Source organism: Gossypium hirsutum, chromosome A09, assembly GCF_007990345.1.
Source record: "Gossypium hirsutum isolate 1008001.06 chromosome A09, Gossypium_hirsutum_v2.1, whole genome shotgun sequence".
Taxonomy (NCBI): Eukaryota; Viridiplantae; Streptophyta; class Magnoliopsida; order Malvales; family Malvaceae; genus Gossypium; species Gossypium hirsutum.
The window spans coordinates 76,555,629-76,574,683 of NC_053432.1; the positions used below are offsets into that span (position 1 = coordinate 76,555,629).

Sequence of the window (19,055 nt, forward strand, 5' to 3'; positions counted from 1 at the left end):
TCTAAAAAGTAGGACTAACCCCAAAATAAAATTACATGAACTAAATTTCAATTTTACAGAGAGTACAAGGACTTGTGACATATTTTAACCTAGTATAAAAATATGAATATTTTAATTGTTTAAATAATGCTTAGCTTCATTTATCTATTACAACTCTAATGTGTCAATATGTACTCTCATATATATAATTTAAACTAAGTTTTAATTAAGCATTATTTATTATTAAGTTCATATACAACATTGATTATTACAAAATATTTTTTAATTATAATATAAATTTCGATTGTTAAAAGGAAATTGCACTATAATATTTTATAACAAATATATTTATATTGTGTTTGCTTTACAAAGAACAATGTAAAATATAAATGTATAGATATAAAATAAACTTAATTAAACAATAAAAATATAAGAAAATATCAAATATATGTTTGTTTGATTGAAAATAACTTTTACGAAATATTTTCAAGAAATTTATTAAATAATAGAAAATATTTCGCATAAATCTATTTAAATACCAGAAAATATTAATTTTTTTAAAAAAATAAATATTTTTTAGAAATATTTTTTGAAAAGTAATTTCAGTGAAACAAAGGGAGGAGGTAGGCATCAAATTTTGTTCATTAGCCTAACTGGCATACGACAACGTGTGGCAATTCAAGAAGGGATAAATAGGCAGAGCTGCCTTTGTGTATAAGAACAGGATACACGTGACTAGCTCGATGATCCCTAATCTCGAATGTCTGTACTCTTCGATAGCTCCAAATAGTTAACCACCCTTACCCCAACCTAGCTTCCTCAGTATGACATTGAGGCGCCATTAATGTTTGACATTTGACAACTTAATTGTTGAACTCATTAAATCGGAATTTGCTGAAGTTATATTGCAAATTCGTTGTAAGGTGATGATATATACAATTGTAATAGGGTGCTCATTATTTGTGAAGGAATGGAAATGGAAGGGGCTTCTCCTGGACACATGAATCCAAATAAAATTCAAAGTTTTTGTTGATGATCCATCATGAAGGAACATTGAAAAGATTGATGGGAAATTGAAATCAGGGAATTCCCCCCCCCCACCCCACCCCATTAAGCCCGAATAATTCTTCTGCTCACCACCAATTGTTGTTTCATATCTAAAATGGAATACATACGATGTGCACAGGTTTGAGACAGACCCCATTAGTTTCTCATTTATGATGATCCACCCCATATGTGTCCATCCAGAGATGCTAATCATGTATATGACTTACTATAGCATGTCTCAAACATGACGTTTGGATTTTTTTCCCATAGAAATTAAATACTTTAAGTTTCAATAAAAACAACCAGAGATAGATTGTCAGTTTGATTATTAGTACGCGTATAATAATTGTACTACTATCTTTAGCATGCAAATGTTTGAAACATCGACAGCTTCAAGTTAAATAATTGAGCATGGAGTAAATTTTGAGCAAGAGAAAAACAAGTACAGATTGAGAGACAAATGAGGAAGCATATATAAACTGGAATCATGCCCATGTTAGGAAGAAAACAAGTGGGCTATAGGCTCACATGGCATCTAAAACAACAAACATTGAACCTCCTGACATGAAATACTTTCCCAAGGAGGGAAGAAAAGAATCTCATATTCAAGATTATATTATATATATTATGTGCCTTAGAAGAGCTGGTAATTAAATAGAAGGAATAAAGTATGGGAAGTCCTTGAAGCTTCCTTCAAACCCCAGATGGTGTAGCTCCTTATATGGCGTGCAATGAGGGCCGAGACTCTCAGGACTCTGATTACCACTCACATTTCATTTCAAAACATAGTGTAGACAATACATAAACATCACACAATAGCTCCTCCACATATATACATATTTAAAAAAAAACACAGACAGAGAACAAAAGAAGCATTATTATCATTATTAGGGTTATTATTATACATGATTCGTAAGCCAAATTGTCACTGTTATGCCACGGGCTTTTCCAACAACTCCCACATGGCTATGTAACCAAAAAGCCAGGCATCTGATGTGTGTCTCCTAATCCAAGGCCTTCTCCTTCATCATCTTCCGGCAAAACAAAAAGAAATCTTTAATTACATGATCTGTAAATAATTTTTACAACTTTGCCTAAGCCTTAACCACAAATCTCTTTACCTGCAAACAAAATCAACAAATTCATTTTCCCATGCACGTTCAAATATTAGCTCAAACATATGACTCTATCATCGCCATTAAAACAGTCACTGATCGAGCATAGAAACTGAAACTGAAATGGCACAAAAACAATTGCATTGAGCTCAGCACGAAAATTTCTGTTTACGTACGTACAAGATGGATGAAAAGTAATTATTAGTCCATTTTAATCACAAAACCAGAATTCGTGGGCACGATGTTCTCTACATGTCCAGCTTGCTCTCGAGTGGAGGCTGCGAATGTGGGCCACTAAAAATCCCGGGCATGGTTCAAATCACTGATTTTGTTTCTCCAACACAATGCTTGCATGCTTTGAATAGCCGCACCAATTCCTCTCTAACAACTTTCACCACCCAAAACTCATCTCCTTATTCATGCTTGCCATTCGCAATGCACCCTTATCTCTCTCGACTCTAGTACTACAATTGCCATGCTCGTCAATACCTGATTGGTCCCGGAAGTTCAATTGGTTGATGAATCATATACGTTTGAACTGAAAAAAAATTTAAAAAAATTGTTAAAATAATGAGATTAGAGTAGGGATGAGTGTTCGATTGAATTTAGTGAAAAATTTTTGAGTTGGTCTAGTTGACGAATCATATTTTATGATTCTAACTTGATTTTAATTTTTTTTCAAATTGAGTCCAGTGAAATGAAATTTAGAGTCAAATCGAGTAAAATTATTCAAGTTAAATTAAAAAATTAAACATGTCAAATCAAAATCTTATTATAATATAACTAATTCTATGTTAGACCACATAAATTTGAAATTATATATATTTAAAAAAAATTCAAAGCAAAATAAAAAAATTGAACTATTAATTAACTTATTTAGGTCCCGAAATTATTATTTTAGAAAATTTTAAAAATTTTAAATTTCTTTATATATATTTTAGAATTTCTATAATTTTTTAAAAATATAAATTTTGAAATTTTTATAAATATTTTGAATTTTTGAAAATTATTTTGATTTTTGATTTGTAATTTTTGTTGAGAGCCAAACCAGTTTGCTCATTTTCAAAATTGATAGAGATCAAAAGTATATTTACACCAATCTATTATTCGAATTATTCAAATTGTAAAATTTAACTCGACTTGAACTTGAAACTCGAATTACTTATTTGAGTTGACTCGAGTAGCTCGATTCAATTAACTCGAAATTCAATTTTTTTTCAAATTGAGTTAAGCTTTGCCCATCCCTAGATTAGAGAATAAAATAATCCCGTAAAATCAGTTTGTTATTATTTTTATTAATTCTAGATTAGTTTAATAAAAAAATGAGCTTATTTTGTTTTTTGGTTTATTTTTTTGTAAATATAAATTTTAATTAATATCTTTTAAAGAGTCACAAAATAATTGTTGATTAAGTCTTAGTTAGATTGACACGGACATTATTGCCAATGTAGAAAGACATGAGTTCAAATGTGTTGAAATGCATTATTTTCTTATTTATGAAAAACAGATACAATTTGAACTTATAATAATTCAATTTATTTCACCCATTTTAATAGATTTACTAATTATGGTTCACGTTGAGAAAAGAAAAAGTAATTACAATAGCAAATATTTAGATATCACCACAATTTTAAATGGAGGAGTTCTCCTAATTTGTTATTTAAGATGAAATAATTCATAATTTTATCATTTTCAATAATATATTCACCGAAGATAAAATTATATATAATAACCTTAAAAAAATGTTTTCACAACACTAATTTATAATTTTATCTTAAAACACCATTAGATGCTTGACGGTAAACAATTTGCTTCAAGTGACATCGCAATTGCTACTTTTTTTATTATTATTTAATTTCCATTTGATCAATCCGCAACTTTTGGTATTGTGATAATGCCGTTGGAGTTAATCCAGCCATGTCTTAGATCCGTTGAAGAAATTAAAGTGGAAAAAGTTGAAGACAAAGTGCATGTTTACTAGACTTTGGTCTCCCAATTGTGAAGCCTAATTTGTCATGCAAACTCTATGGTGTCTTTGTTATCATATTTTGCTCCTAATTGTACCTACCATCACACTCATTCGTTTCCTACAGTGTGGAGCCGATCATTCATTGCTCGTTGCTAATCAAAATTAGTGTTTTGTACGTAAGTTAATATTGGAGATTAATGCAATTCAACTCTTTGGTTAAGTTCAACTATGAAATTTTCCATTTTCTATTGAATAGGTCATAGTTTAATTCATAATTCTTTAATTGTTAAATTATATTTAAAGCATAAATTAAGACGATTTTTTTTTTGCTTGGACACTTTTTGATATTCATAATTACATTGTATTTAATTAAATTTAAAATTAAGTCGAATTAAGCTACGAAATTTGCCAAAAAAATTGATTTCTGTGTATATAAAATTTAAATTCAGAATTTTAGTTAAAGCATTATCTTTATCATAGAATTCAATGTGTCTAACTAGGGTAGCATTGAATAAATATATACTATATAAAGTGAAAAAGTTATTATGATTTTGCTACAACTTTGGCAACTTGCGGTTTCATTAAATGTGAATTGGGTTAAACGATGTTGCTTTGAATTGGTGAAATTCCGAACAGCTTTTTGTCGCTGTACTGTCTAGCAGCGGTGAACTCATGTTGGCGTCACAATTAGTGGCGCCACCTTCGTCGGCAGTTTTACCCATCAAAGTAAGAAAGAAATTGTTGGACGGCAGTAAAAGTAAACTAATAATGTATATACTGTTTCCGCATTTGAAAAAAAAAAAAACCGACAGAACAGTAGCTTCCATTACTCCCAGAACAGTAGCTTCCATTACTCCCTAATAGCATTTTTTTAATTTTTAACCTTTCGTAACGGAATCTTTCAGCCCTGTACATAAAAAAGATTTTACACTATCATATTCTAAAATAGGATTTATTTTATTTTAATTATTCTAAATTTTTATGAGATTAATCACTTTAAATAAGATAATTGTATTAATTAATCACTATCGTTAAAATTTTTAGTTTTTAATGGATTGTTGATGTGATATATTAGCCTATTAAATAAATGACATGTAACATTTTTTATTGACTTTTTATTAAAGTTTAGGCAGAAAAAGTTTTGAACTAATTATAAGGAGGTCTCTAAACTTAAACCAAAAGTTAATAAAAAATGTCATGTGTCAATTACTCAATTGTTAATGTGTCAAATTAGCAATCCGTTAAAAGAAAATGAGAATTTTAACAACAGTGACTAATTCATATTGTCGAAACCATTTTAAATTTGAAAAACGGGAGTTGACTTAAAAACAAAAATGGAGTCGCCACCAATCTTTTCCAATGTGAGATTGGGCCACCTTAAAATCAATCGTTTTAATAAAACATCTGGGCCTATTAAAACAATAATTCTTTTTGGTCTGCTAAGTTTGAGAAAATGGGCTCGGGAGTCGGTTACGTACGAGGAAGGATTAACACCCTCGTAACGCCCAGAAATTGGTACCTATTTGATTAGTTGATGTCTTGATGTCGGAATTTGAAAAGATTTTAGAGTACGATCCTTTTATTTGAAAGAAAATCGGGATTATTCGAATAAAATGTAAAGACCTACTCATTTCGAAGGAAAGAATGCCATACCCAGTAAGTTAGGGTCCAACATTTTAGACCTTCGGAATTAAGTTGGTCTTCGATTTTACAATTCATGTAAGGAGGTTCAAGAGAAGGGTATTCGGTCATCCGAGCCTTGTGAAAAATTGATGCTTAGTAAGTTAGAACGCAATCTCTCAGAACTCCCAAATACCGAATATTGCCTTGATTTTGGAAATCATTATCCTCAATATAACGCAACGCCACACCCAGTGAGTTAGGGTGTAACATCCCGAATTTTTAAGAATAGGTTTTTTATTCGAACCTCATACAATTAAATTTGAGAAGGGTACTCGGTTATTTAGATTCAACGAGGAAAATTGGAACCCAGTAAGTTAGGGTACAATCCTCCCGTTTAGGGCACAATCCTCCCGTGGATCCTAAATATCGAACATTGCCTTTATTTTGAAAACAATCGAGGATAAATCTTTGAATAAAATGAATTTGGGCGGCTGAAACTTAAAAAAAATGATAACATGCAATATGAAAATAGTAATATAATAACCCTAATAACATATATTAATACCTAAAATATAGCAAGCATAAAGAAAATTAAGAACAGTAGTAATAACAGAAGTGATGAATGTAATAACAGTACAAAACTAGTTAATATAGTGCCATTATAATAATAAAAATAAAAATAATAAAAATAACAATATGTTACTAATAATAATAAATAAATATTGGTAATAAATATATATAAAATAATAGTAAAAGTAATAAAATAAATAAAATAATAATAATAATAATAATACTCTCCCCCTCCCATCTAAATCCGGCCATCAGTCCGACCTTGCTCCGGTCACCAGACCCCCATGAGCCACTATCGGCGCCACCGTACACGACAGTCGAACCTCAAAAAAACCCTTTTTCGGTAATTTTAAAATGGGTAAGCTTCTTCCTTTTATTTTTACTTTCGTATAAAAAAATAAAATAAAATTGAAATGAAAAAATAGACAAAAAAAGAACTTAAAACGAGAATAGACAAAAAAAACCTCTTTTGCTTTGATCTTTGATTAATCTCCAAAAACCAACCCCCCTTTACAATAGTTTTAAATGACTTTTATAGCCAAATTTTACAACTGATTGCCTTCTTCCATGGTGGCAAGTAGGGTAATGGAGTTAGTGGGGTAGCTTAGTAGGGTGATAGAGTTAGTGGGGTGACTTAGTGGGTGATGAAGTTAGTGGTCAGTTTAGTGGGTGCTAATTGGATGGTTGGTGTTCTGGGCTCTGCTTATTGGTCCCGGGCATAAATTTGGTCCTACACATATAATTATCTTATTTGAAGTAACTAAATTAAAAGAAAAAATTAGATTGATAAAAATAAGACAACGTATTTTAGAGAGACTATGGAGGTAGTTTATACTAAAAAAATTATAATGAAGAGTAGATATATCATTTTGTACTGTGCATATATTGCTATATTTTCACTTATAATTATATGTGTGTTTACATCTGGTTTGTGGATCATAATTCGTTGATAAAAAAGATGATATGATTTATGTTTAGTATGCTATTCCACCAATTGAAGGATTCTCTTCGTCACTTCTTCATGCCATATGCGCGCACATATACACATATATAATTGTTTATACCTCTCTCATTGTTTTAACTAAAATCAAATATGATTTTATGTATTATTTATAGTAAAATAAGCTTGTTTCACAAGAAATTTAATTTTCTATAAAATCTCAAATATATTTAGTTTTTGGAGTGAAATCATAATGTGGCAAGGTGCTTCTTAACCCTCACACACCATCATATATGTATGTATATATGACAATTTGCATCGACAAAATCCCAAGAGAGAACTTTTGGGGGGAACTACTGGAAACCTGCAAGCTTCATCTTTGTCCATTCTACTCAACCACCATGATTATCTTTAATCCTAACCAACCAAGTAGAAAGCCTGTTATTATATATTATTACTGGATGGGGGGCATTTACATGATGTTTAATGAGAATTTGGGTTCCAATCCCTACAAAGTGACGCCTAGATATGGACTCACCTTTCTCCAACTGGAATTCCCATGAACTGCATGTTTCCATGTTGATGCAATCCATCAATGTAAACGCAATTAATTGCATCAGATGCACTCCACATTTAATCCCAAAGCTATAAATGTAAGGATATATAATCCCAAAGCTATAAACTCTTGAATCAAATTCATAATATAATAATTATTTTTTATTCCAAGAAGTGGGAAAGTATGAGCCGATCATCGTAGGCTGTAGCCACTGGTTTGACCCTTATCCCAATTTTGCTTTTAATATGGCCTACTCAATTATCACCTATTATTAAATCCCATTACAATATTCTTCTTCAATGTGCAAACTCTTTATATTTTTAATGTTTTCCGTATTCCAAAATTTACTCAAAACTTCTTTTAATTAAATATCACTCGACTCAGCATTTTTATAAATTTAATTTCTCTTTATATTTTTCGAATTTAATTTTCCAAATCCCGTTTATATATAAAAGATTTGCCCAATCATCCAATCTTTTAGAGTTTTTTACAGGTACCTTTAAACCCCCAAAAAAGGGACTGTTTATACATTTATTCTTATTGGCATTTTTTGAAACAAAAGTAACTTTTACAAAAATAGAATTACAAAAATGGGGAAAATATAGTTGATTTAATAAAGACAAAGAAGGGCGGATCCAAGTATAACATAATGGGCCACAACAAGTCGTCCGATTAAACTATAAGCCTTCCGGGAAGTGAGGTTTTATTTGTAAGGCTTCATTGCGCGCGTGTTTTTCCTTTAAAAGCGTGCCGCGTTCTGGCGGGTCCTTCTTTGCTCCTCTTTTTACCCTTCTTTTCCTTTTATATCAACTTCCAATTATCCCGCTGTGCCCATGTTGACTTTCCTTTACTGCTTGCGAGGAATTACTAATTTATTTCTATTTGTTTTATTTTAATCATTAATTTTTGAAACTAAATATTTTGTTCACTTACTTATTAGTTGGTCTAATAATAATTTTAACTCTCCAATATTTACTCATTTTTTAATTTAATTCTAAATAGAAAATATTTAACAAATTTATCCTTTAATATTTACAAAATTTATCATTTTAATTTGAATTCAAAAAATTAAATAAATTTAACCCTCAAAATTACAAAAATTATTAATTTAATTTTAATTCCTAAAAAAAAAAATACCCATCAATCTAACTCTTTATCTTTTTTTAGGTCTCTCTTTCAATGACATTTCATCTTTATTATAATTTTTCTTCTTCACACACGCTTAATGAAAAGTAAGTTTACGATGGGATTCATGTATTCTTATAATACATAGAGAAAAGAAAAGAAAAAACACAGGCTAACATCATTAAAAAGAGAAATAAAAAAAAAAGTAAAAATGAAAACCAAAATGGACCTCCATTAGTCCTTATTATTGGCTAGATTAGGTGTTCAATTACTAAATAGAGAATAAACAAATAAAATCCTCCTCATATCTTTCATTTGGGACTTGCCAATGTGTACCCACAACCGTCACAAACACACAACTTTAAACTCATGGCTAACTAAGCAATTTTAATGGGTTAATACTGAAAATTTACCATCATATTTTTTTTATAATTATTGAAAATTTTTGCTATACATTATTTTTATTGATATTTTTCATTATATTTTAAAATTAACTACTTTTATATGTTTGAATTTTATCATTAAAATTTATCATCAATTTTAATTTTTTTATTATTAAAATTTACCATTCAATTTCAATTTTGATAATTTGAAAACATAATTCAATAAAGATTTCTTTTAAGGGAAAATATTTGGTGCAAAATACTAGCCCTTATTTTAATTGTTAGCAATAAGTTAATTTATAAAATATAAAAATATATAAATTGAATTCAAATTTGTATTAAAGAAACAAATACTTGAAAAAAATTTAAAAACTACATGGATTAAAAATTAGTTTACTTTAAAAAAAAACCATTTTTATTATTTTTAATATTATAATAATTAGTTTATTATGGTTGAATATTAAAGTAAAATATAAAAATATTTATTTATTAAAATTGTCTTCCAATTATTCCAAATTAAAATTGAATAAAAATAATATATTAGTGGCAAAATTGAATCCAACCAAAAGTAAAACCATAAAATTGAATATGAAGTTAAAACATAGTGAATGAAATATAATGAAGAAATTTTAATTTTCAAAGGCAGACATATAAATGTTTGAATTTTTATTAAATTTGGATTAAGGGTTTGATTATATGATTGATTGAATTGGTTGAGAGTGTAGTGTAAACCTGATCCATGTGCTGATGGGATGAGTGGGAAATGGAATCCATTTCATTGATTGAAGAAGCCTGCATCAATGACCAATTAAAATTCAATACAGAAAATGAATCCCCTCAATTATTTTGACTGAGATTTGGTTTTGGATCTGAGGTTAAGCAACAAGCAGCAGCTGAGCCACCATTAATTGGGAAAATAAATCCCCGGAATTACACAACTTAAGAGCCTCGTAAATCAGCTCTGGATCTGTTGCTTGCTGTAATAAATAAATTATCCTCTCACTGACACACACAGCCACCATTACATATGTAACACCCCTTACCCGTATCCAACACCGAAATAGGGTACGAGGCATTACCAAAACACATACACTTGTAAACGTATTTAACCGAGTTATAAAATTTCATCAAAATTAAAACTTTCAAAAATAATTAACATGTTTCTATAACTTTTCACAATATATCCTCAAAATATTATAATCATAATAATTAGGGCCTGCGAGACCCGATACATACTCATGCAATTTAATGCTTCATTTCCATTTCATTCAATTCGCAATTTCTCATGCTCATAATTTAAATCATATCACTAGAAATTTCCATTTAATTCACGTACAATTCAATGACATCAAATTCAAAACTAATACGTATTTACCATTTAACTCAATGTTTATTGATTATACCATTCAATAACACATTTATGAAATTCTCAATTTAGCAATGAAAATATCACTTTAGTTTGAATAACAACATCGTCCTGATATAAATACACTACCACTTATCCATTTACTTTAATTCTTTTGGGCCCATTTGTCACTTACCATCCTTAATCAAATTAGGGAACGGTCACGGAAAATTGAGTACTTCACTTTCACTTTGCCATAGTATAACTATGGTCTTACGTATGATCACTTATCACTTGTCCCTTGATCAGATAAGTGTAGCCACTTATCACTTTGTTTCTTGATCAGATAAGTGTAGCCACTTATCACTTTGTCTCTTGATCAGATAAGTGTAGCTAAAGCTATCACTTATCACTTTGTCTCTTGATCAGATAAGTATAGCCGAAGCTATCACTTATCACTTTTCACTTGTCACTTGATCAGATAAGTGTAGCCGAAGCTATCACTTATCACTTTCCACTTGTCACTTGATCAGATAAGTGTAGCTGAAGCTATCACTTATCACTTTGTCACTTGATCAGATAAGTATAGCCGAAGCTATAACTTATCACTTTATCACTTGATCAGATAAGTATAGCCGAAGCTATTACTTATCACTTTCCACTTGTCTCTTGATCAGATAAGTGTAGCTAAAGCTACCACTTATCACTTTGTCACTTGATCAGAAGTACTCAAATCCGGCGTTCCGCTCAATTTGATCATTTATTCATATATCAGGCTTACCAACATGTGTTAATTCATAAACCATTCATGGTATCATTTCATGCCAAATCATATACTGAATATACCATACACACATACTATGAAACTTTATTTTCACACATGAGCTTAAACCATGACCAATAATGCACAAAAATAAGCATCATTCATATTTCATCGTTTATGAGTTATAATCAAACATATGACCATTTATACACGAATCATTCATATATTTCCCAATTTTCCTCCTCCTCCTCTCCATTCCACATCCTTAATGTGTATAACACACTTAAACAACATTAACCATAATTTCAATATTCACTAACATGTATATTCAAAGCTGTTTATCCGAGTCAGAGTCACTAAATTATTTTTATCTGGAGCTACAGAGCTCCAAATTAAGATCCGTTAATTTTCCCTGAAACTAGACTCACATATCTTCATACCATAAAATTTTCATAATTTTTGGTTCAGCCAAATAGTACAGTTTATTCTTTAAAGTTTCCCCTGTTTCGCTGTCTGACAGTTCCGACCACTCTTCACTAAAAATTAATTATCTCATTGTACAGAATTCGGATGATGTTTTAGCTTGTTTCTTCTAAAAATAGACTCATTAAGGATTCTAACCATATCAACTATAACTCATAATCATTTCTGTACAATTTTTAATGATTTTCCAAAGTCAGAACAGGGGAACCCGAATTCATTCTGACCTTGTCTCACAAAATCTATTATATCTCATGATTTACAATTCCATTGCTCACATCATTTCTTTTATAAGAAACTAGACTCAATAAGCTTTAATTTCATATTTTATTCATTCTATAATTCAATCTATACAATTTTTGGTGATTTTTCAAAGTTACACTACTGCTGCTGTCCAAAACTTCTTTAGTGCAAAATGTTGATTTCCATTTTGCCCCAAATTTCACAGTTTATACAATTCGGTCCTTTCTCAATTAACCCCTCAATTAATCTAATTTTCTCAATTAGTACTTTACTAGACATTATAAGTTGTTACACAACTATTGAAATTCAGAATTGCCACATATAACTCTATCTTCAAACTCTTTTACTATTAGGTCCCAAACATTCACTTTCTATTCAATTCTTTCAATAAAATCAGCATATGAACAATTTAAAGCTCTAATTTCATGCTAAATCATCATATACTTCCAGCACATATTCATATCAACTTTCAACTTCTTTCATAAAATCAAAAACTAATGAATTTAACAAGTGGGCCTAGTTGTAAAAGTCATAAAAATACAAAAATTTCAAGAAATAGTCAAGAATTGAACTTACTTGTAATAAAAATATGAAGAACCAGCTTGAAGAAGCCCTTCCATGGTGTTTTAGCTGATGAGAATTCAGAAAAATGAAGAGAAATCTGGATAATTCCACTTGGGTCCTAACTTTATTAAGCAAATTTTGCAATTTTCCAATTTTGCCCTTAATTCTCCTTACTTTCTTGCTGATTTCATGCCTCTGCCGTCCAGCCCAAATAGACCTTGGGTCTATTTTCTTTTAAGCCCTCTTCCTTTTATCATTTAAGCTATTTAATCATTTCCCAAATTTTGCATTTGTTACAATTTAGTCCTTTTTGTTCAATTAATTATCGGAACTTTAAAATTTCTTAACGAAACTTTAATACTAACTTTTTAACACTCCATAAATATTTATAAAAATATTTATGGCTCAGTTTAAAATCCCCGAGGTCTTGATACCTTATTTCGATTCTAATTATTTTAATATTTATTTCTAGTGCACTATTCACTATTTCAAAAATTTTCCTAACTTCATATTTAACTTACACTTGCTAAATTAATAATATTTTCTACCCATTTGTCGAATTTAGTGATCTCGAATCACCGTTCCGACACCTCTGAAAATTCAAGCCATTACATTTTTTTTTTCGTCGGATTTGTGGTCCCGAAACCACTGTTCCGACTAAGCCTAAAATCGGGCTATTACAACATAAATACCAAGCAATAACTTGACAGAATTAGGTAAAAAAACTTTTGTAAAAAAAATTATGGTATTTGGTTAGGTTGGGACTCTCCATTTGAGATCAGAACAACGTCTCAGTCGCTTTGATCTTTAATTGTCTTTTAAGAATCGAATCAAAAGTGAAATAATACACAGGGAATTTTGGGTTTAGTCACTCTCACACTTTTCCTTTCAAACTCCACTCACACAAAAATAATTATTATTAAGAAAAAAGAAGTATCTTTAGCTGCTTACTGCTTGATGTAGTGAACTTTTCAAAAGCCAAATACAAAAGCAACTGTAGTATTACTTCAGAGTATATAAATATAAATCTATATATAGTAGTTCAATAGGAGTGAAATGAGCCTTTAATTCAACCACTGCAAAGACAATTGAATCTGGTTGGAAGGAGGGCGGTTGCAGTGAGAGAGAGATTTTTTTACTTCCTACTTTTAAGGTCTCGCCGTCATTGGGTGCCACAGAGTTGTTCTTTTTTTTATTTATGATTTCAGCAGAGAGAACCATGGTGGCTGCATTAAAGTAAGAAGCTTTTACTACGCCTAAAGTCTTGACTGACGAAGAGGAGGCAAGCAGACCCAGAGCTGGATTTTTGAGGCAATTATTTCTGCCAATTCTTCAAACTCTTTATCCCCATTTATACAAGTCTGTGCTACACATAGTCTGCCTGTTAGTTTCTTTGGCTTTCCCTTTTTCATCCAAGACATAATATTTGGGGGTCATTCGCACATATCTGCTTGATTTTCTTCAATCTTTTTACACGAAAGAGACAACTCAGAACAAGGTTTGTGCTCAACTCACTTGACTTTTTTCTTTTTGGAGTTTCTATGGAGTTTATCTTTTTCTACATTTTGGATCTGGAGTGTTATTGACTATCGTTTTCCTGGGGGGCTGCTCTCGTTTTGATTATAATTTGTCTCGTTAATTGTCCTTTTATATGATTCAGATTCTACCAGGATTTAGACGTTAAAACAATGTTGCCTCAAAAGCAAGCGGAAGAAGCTATCGTCTCCAACTTTAGCGAGACGGGTCATGAAACCAGAGAAGAAGAAAATGAAGATGAGCAACAACAATCGATGTTCAGCGTTACGAGCTTACTCTGGCATGGTGGCTCCGCCTGGGATGCCTGGTTCAGCTGCGCCTCCAATCAAGTACCCATTTATCTTCACCTACCAGTACCCACCATTCTTTCTAAACCTCTTAATGTAACAAAGTTTTTCTCCTTTTGTTTTTCCTTATAGGTGGCGCAAGTGCTATTGACACTTCCCTATTCCTTCTCTCAGTTGGGGATGCTGTCAGGGATTTTACTTCAGGTATTTTATGGACTGATGGGAAGTTGGACTGCATATCTCATCAGTGTGCTCTATATAGAATATAGAAGCAGGAAGGAGAAAGAGAATGTCAGCTTCAAAAACCATGTCATCCAGGTTAAGAAACCTGCTGAAACCCACTACTACCACCATTTCTGATGCTTAATCTTTCCTTGCAAAACCCTGAAAGAAATATCTAAAAAACCTTACTGTTTGGATTTGCAGTGGTTTGAAGTGCTTGATGGGTTGCTGGGTCCATACTGGAAGGCAGCTGGACTTGCTTTCAACTGTACTTTCCTCTTATTCGGATCTGTCATACAACTCATAGCTTGTGCTAGGTTAGGAGGATCCATCTTACTTCTTGATTTAACATCAAACTTAAGCAGAATCTGAAACTGGGTTTTTATTATTTTGTTCTTTTGTTATGCATGATAACAGTAATATTTACTACATCAATGACAAGCTGGATAAACGGACATGGACCTACATCTTTGGTGCTTGCTGCGCAACCACAGTTTTCATACCATCCTTTCACAACTATCGGATTTGGTCTTTCATTGGCCTTGGGATGACTACCTATACGGCCTGGTACATGGCCATAGCTGCTGTTCTTCACGGCCAGGTAAAATATATAAAAAAAAATGCCATGCAACCACCGGCTTCAATGCTTTTTTTCTTTTTTTTCCTCTTCTCTTTGCATAACATAATTTTGGTGCTTAGGCCGAGGGCGTAACTCACAGTGGTCCAACAAAGCTAGTACTCTACTTCACCGGAGCTACCAACATTCTCTACACCTTTGGCGGACATGCGGTGACTGTGTAAGCTCTTGGGTTTCTCCTTGAAAAGTTGGAAGTGATAATAGATATTCATTTCTCTTTCTCTTGTTTCTACGCGGCTTTTCTTTGCAGCTTTTGCCGGCCATCTCGGGGTTCGAGACCAACACAAAATCATGCAAACAACTTTTTGTTTGCTCGTAAATGAACATTATAATCCCACCCACGCCCTTTATCCATTTCTATAGGAAATTGAACAGTTAAATAGTCATATGTTCAACTTCTTTTCTTCGTTTCTTCAAAAAAAAAAAAAACTTTATTTTGGGGGTTCAATCATATATTCAACAATTTACGAATTGTTTTCGCTGCTACATACATCTTGATTCTAACAATTAGCCCAGTTTAGTCTCCTTTGTCTTTACCTGTACCATAATTTCTCTATAATAGACTAAAATGTGATTAGTTCATTCACCCAAAGAATATTACTAAAAAAGTTACATCACTTGGCTTTAGGGCATTTTTGCCATTTAGTTATAATTCCTAAGCAACTTGTTATATATAGACTAAGATTAAGCTAATGAATGAACTTTATTGACCATTTTATCACTTTCTTTTTTTGAGGTAAAAACTATTTTGACTGAAGTTTTTTTTTCCTTTTCAGGGAAATAATGCATGCAATGTGGAAGCCTCAAAAATTCAAGTGCATATATTTGTTGGCCACATTGTACGTTTTTACCCTAACAATTCCATCTGCTTCAGCCGTGTACTGGGCATTTGGGGACCAGCTTCTCAACCATTCCAATGCCTTTTCTCTCCTCCCTAAGACCGGTTTCCGTGACGCCGCCGTCATCCTAATGCTTATTCACCAGGTTCCTTTATACTAGTATTTTTTTTTTGCTTCATAATTAAACCAGCGAGTTTTCTGAATTCGAACGTGTAATAATGGTTTTATTTAATAGCAAAACTAACAGTGGGATATTGATGAAATGTTTTGGCAGTTTATAACATTTGGTTTTGCTTGTACTCCATTGTACTTCGTGTGGGAGAAAGTGATAGGGATGCATGACACGAGAAGCATTTGTTTGAGGGCGCTGGCTAGGCTGCCAGTGGTGATTCCGATATGGTTCTTGGCCATCATCTTCCCATTCTTCGGACCCATAAACTCAGCAGTTGGTGCTCTTTTGGTTAGTTTCACCGTCTACATCATCCCAGCTTTAGCCCATATGCTCACCTACAGAACAGCCTCTGCCCGACAGGTAAAATTTTTTTATTTTGTTACCCAGTTTTTTTGGACTGTTATATAATCTATCACTTCACAAAAGTTTCAGTAAGGCCATCATCTTGTTGTCCCACTTGCCATTATTGCCCTCTTTCTTCATCACTTCATGCATGGTGCTAGTTGTAGTTTCTTTGTTTATGAAGGCTATGTTGTTGGCATTTAATTGTGTGGAGAAAAAAAGGGATCGGGATGGGGGGAGTCTGCAGCAAGTGTACAAAAGCATTTAAGGCTTGGATTTGGAAACATTATTGTGTCTTGGATTAGCTGGCTGACTTGACTGTTCCCCTTCCAGTTTGGTTGTGTATAAGTTGGTCACACTCTATATCAACAAATGCCTAACCCCAATTGACTGATTTGGTGGCCCAACTTTGATACTAACCCTTTTGGGTGTAAGGATTTTGAACTTATTCTGAGTGGTTCGTTCTCTTTTCCCTGTTGTGAGCAGAATGCTGCAGAAAAGCCTCCATTCTTCTTGCCAAGCTGGACTGCAATGTATGCAATAAACGCCGTGGTTGTGATGTGGGTGCTAGTGGTTGGATTTGGGTTCGGTGGATGGGCTAGCATGACCAATTTTGTCAGGCAAATTGACACTTTCGGGTTGTTTGCAAAGTGCTATCAATGCAAGCCTCCAACACCAGCAGCTGCACAGCACCACTAGTCTTACTCATGAATCCAAACCCCAACAAAAAAAAAATTGAATTCTCTCTTTTTACTCCATGTTTTGTATCATACATAGGGAGATAGCAAAACCTCCCCTACATGTGATGTATGTTAGATTTTGCCTTTTCTCCTTTATATATATATATTTATCCCCTCCCCCCTCTCTAAATTAGTTGTTCAAATTAAAATAGTGTGCTTAATAGTGATGATTCCTTTTTGTGTCATGGCAAAGGCCTAAAATTAATCATAAAATAGTCTTGTATGTTTAACTTCACTTCATTCTCTTCTTTTGTTTATATATATTGCTAATTTTTTTCCTTTTGTGCAATGCTGGTTTATATAAAAAAACGAAGGGTCGATTACATTATACATTCACAAAATATTAATCTCTAAACTTCAAAATATTTTACTTGAATCTTTAAATTAAACATTATTTCAATCAAGCCATCAGCTTTCACATCAAGTGCCACTTTAGATTGAACATGATTTTCTTTTTAAATACATATAGATTAATAAATATTTTCTAAAGCTAATTGATAGATTGAATAATAAACTTGATTGGAATAATGAAGATCCAACTCTAAAAAACAATGAAAGCGTATGGGTGTATAGTATATGGTATTTTGGACATGTTTAGACGGGCCTTTTAACATTAAATTCAGTGGAGGAAAGTGGACCATGGACCCGCGCCACATTCACATGGGTTTCATGTTGACTCATCTGATTGTCACATGCCACTCTTTACTCCAAAATATTCCCTCCCAAAACTTGGAATGTGAACATACCTACACTACTAAATTCATGTATCTCACCTCACGTGGCTTCATGTATAATCAAAAACCAATAATCATATAATATATCTATCCTCACTAAATTATTAATAAATTTATATTATAATTTTTTTAATTTTAGAAAATTATAATATGATAATTAAATTATTTAAAATTTTTTATTTAAGTTATTAAGTTGTGAAGTTTTTTATTATTATAAAAATATAAAAATTAGTGAGCTTAAAGTGACGATTGGATAGGTGAATCAATAAACATTGACAAATAGAAGAACATATGTTAAGTTCAAGTCGATCTGATAGTCAATATTAGAGCTCGAAGAAAAAAAGTATTTAATTTTTAGTTTGCAAGTTGAAGAGAATAAAAAAGAAAAAGAAAAAGAGAACGATAGTTTTCAATTGGTCTAGACAGTATGAACAAAGGCCATATTTTTTAATAACAATGATTTTAATAACTCAATGACTTAAATGAAAACTTTAGAATAGTTCAATAATTATTTTTTAATCTTTTGAAATTAAATTACCAAAATATATATTTTCAGATAATTTAATAACTTTGGATATAATTTAGGTTTATATATAAAACACTAAAATATATATTCTACTCCATACACTTGAAGATATTTTATTAAAATTCTAAATATGGTATATGAAAAACGTAATGATGCAATTTATAGATAAATAAATTTACAGTTAAATTTGGAATTAATGAAACATGCCATAGAAAACGAAAGTAATATCAAAATTCGACGAATGCATTAACGTGTGAATTTTAATAAATTATTAGTATAAAAAATTATATACATTTATGATGTTCTACCCGTAAAAGA

General features: G+C 31.6%; 1 protein-coding gene and 2 long non-coding RNA genes across 4 annotated transcripts; 1 reads left to right on the forward strand and 2 right to left on the reverse strand.

Annotated features, from left to right (window-relative positions):
• Window positions 1–1,729: 1,729 nt before the first annotated feature.
• LOC121206220 (uncharacterized) lies at window positions 1,730–2,699 on the reverse strand. 2 transcript variants are annotated; one of them, XR_005901238.1, is made up of 2 exons: window positions 2,148–2,699; window positions 1,730–2,048 (listed from the first exon to the last, which is right to left on the reverse strand). It is a non-coding gene; the product is annotated as an uncharacterized lncRNA (long non-coding RNA). The 2 variants fall into 2 exon arrangements; XR_005901237.1 differs by having other exon boundaries at window positions 1,730–2,057.
• A 5,594-nt stretch (window positions 2,700–8,293) lies between these two features.
• LOC121206221 (uncharacterized) lies at window positions 8,294–12,801 on the reverse strand. The gene is made up of 2 exons (XR_005901239.1): window positions 12,715–12,801; window positions 8,294–10,099 (listed from the first exon to the last, which is right to left on the reverse strand). It is a non-coding gene; the product is annotated as an uncharacterized lncRNA (long non-coding RNA).
• A 744-nt stretch (window positions 12,802–13,545) lies between these two features.
• On the forward strand, window positions 13,546–17,712 carry LOC107889766 (auxin transporter-like protein 2). Its single transcript, XM_016814317.2, has 9 exons — window positions 13,546–14,200; window positions 14,363–14,567; window positions 14,658–14,843; window positions 14,952–15,064; window positions 15,165–15,348; window positions 15,447–15,544; window positions 16,161–16,368; window positions 16,498–16,755; window positions 17,224–17,712. Exons 2-9 carry the CDS (start codon window positions 14,391–14,393, stop codon window positions 17,434–17,436), a joined length of 1,437 nt encoding a protein of 478 aa, XP_016669806.2. The 5' UTR covers window positions 13,546–14,200; window positions 14,363–14,390; the 3' UTR covers window positions 17,437–17,712.
• The last annotated feature ends 1,343 nt before the right edge of the window (window positions 17,713–19,055 follow it).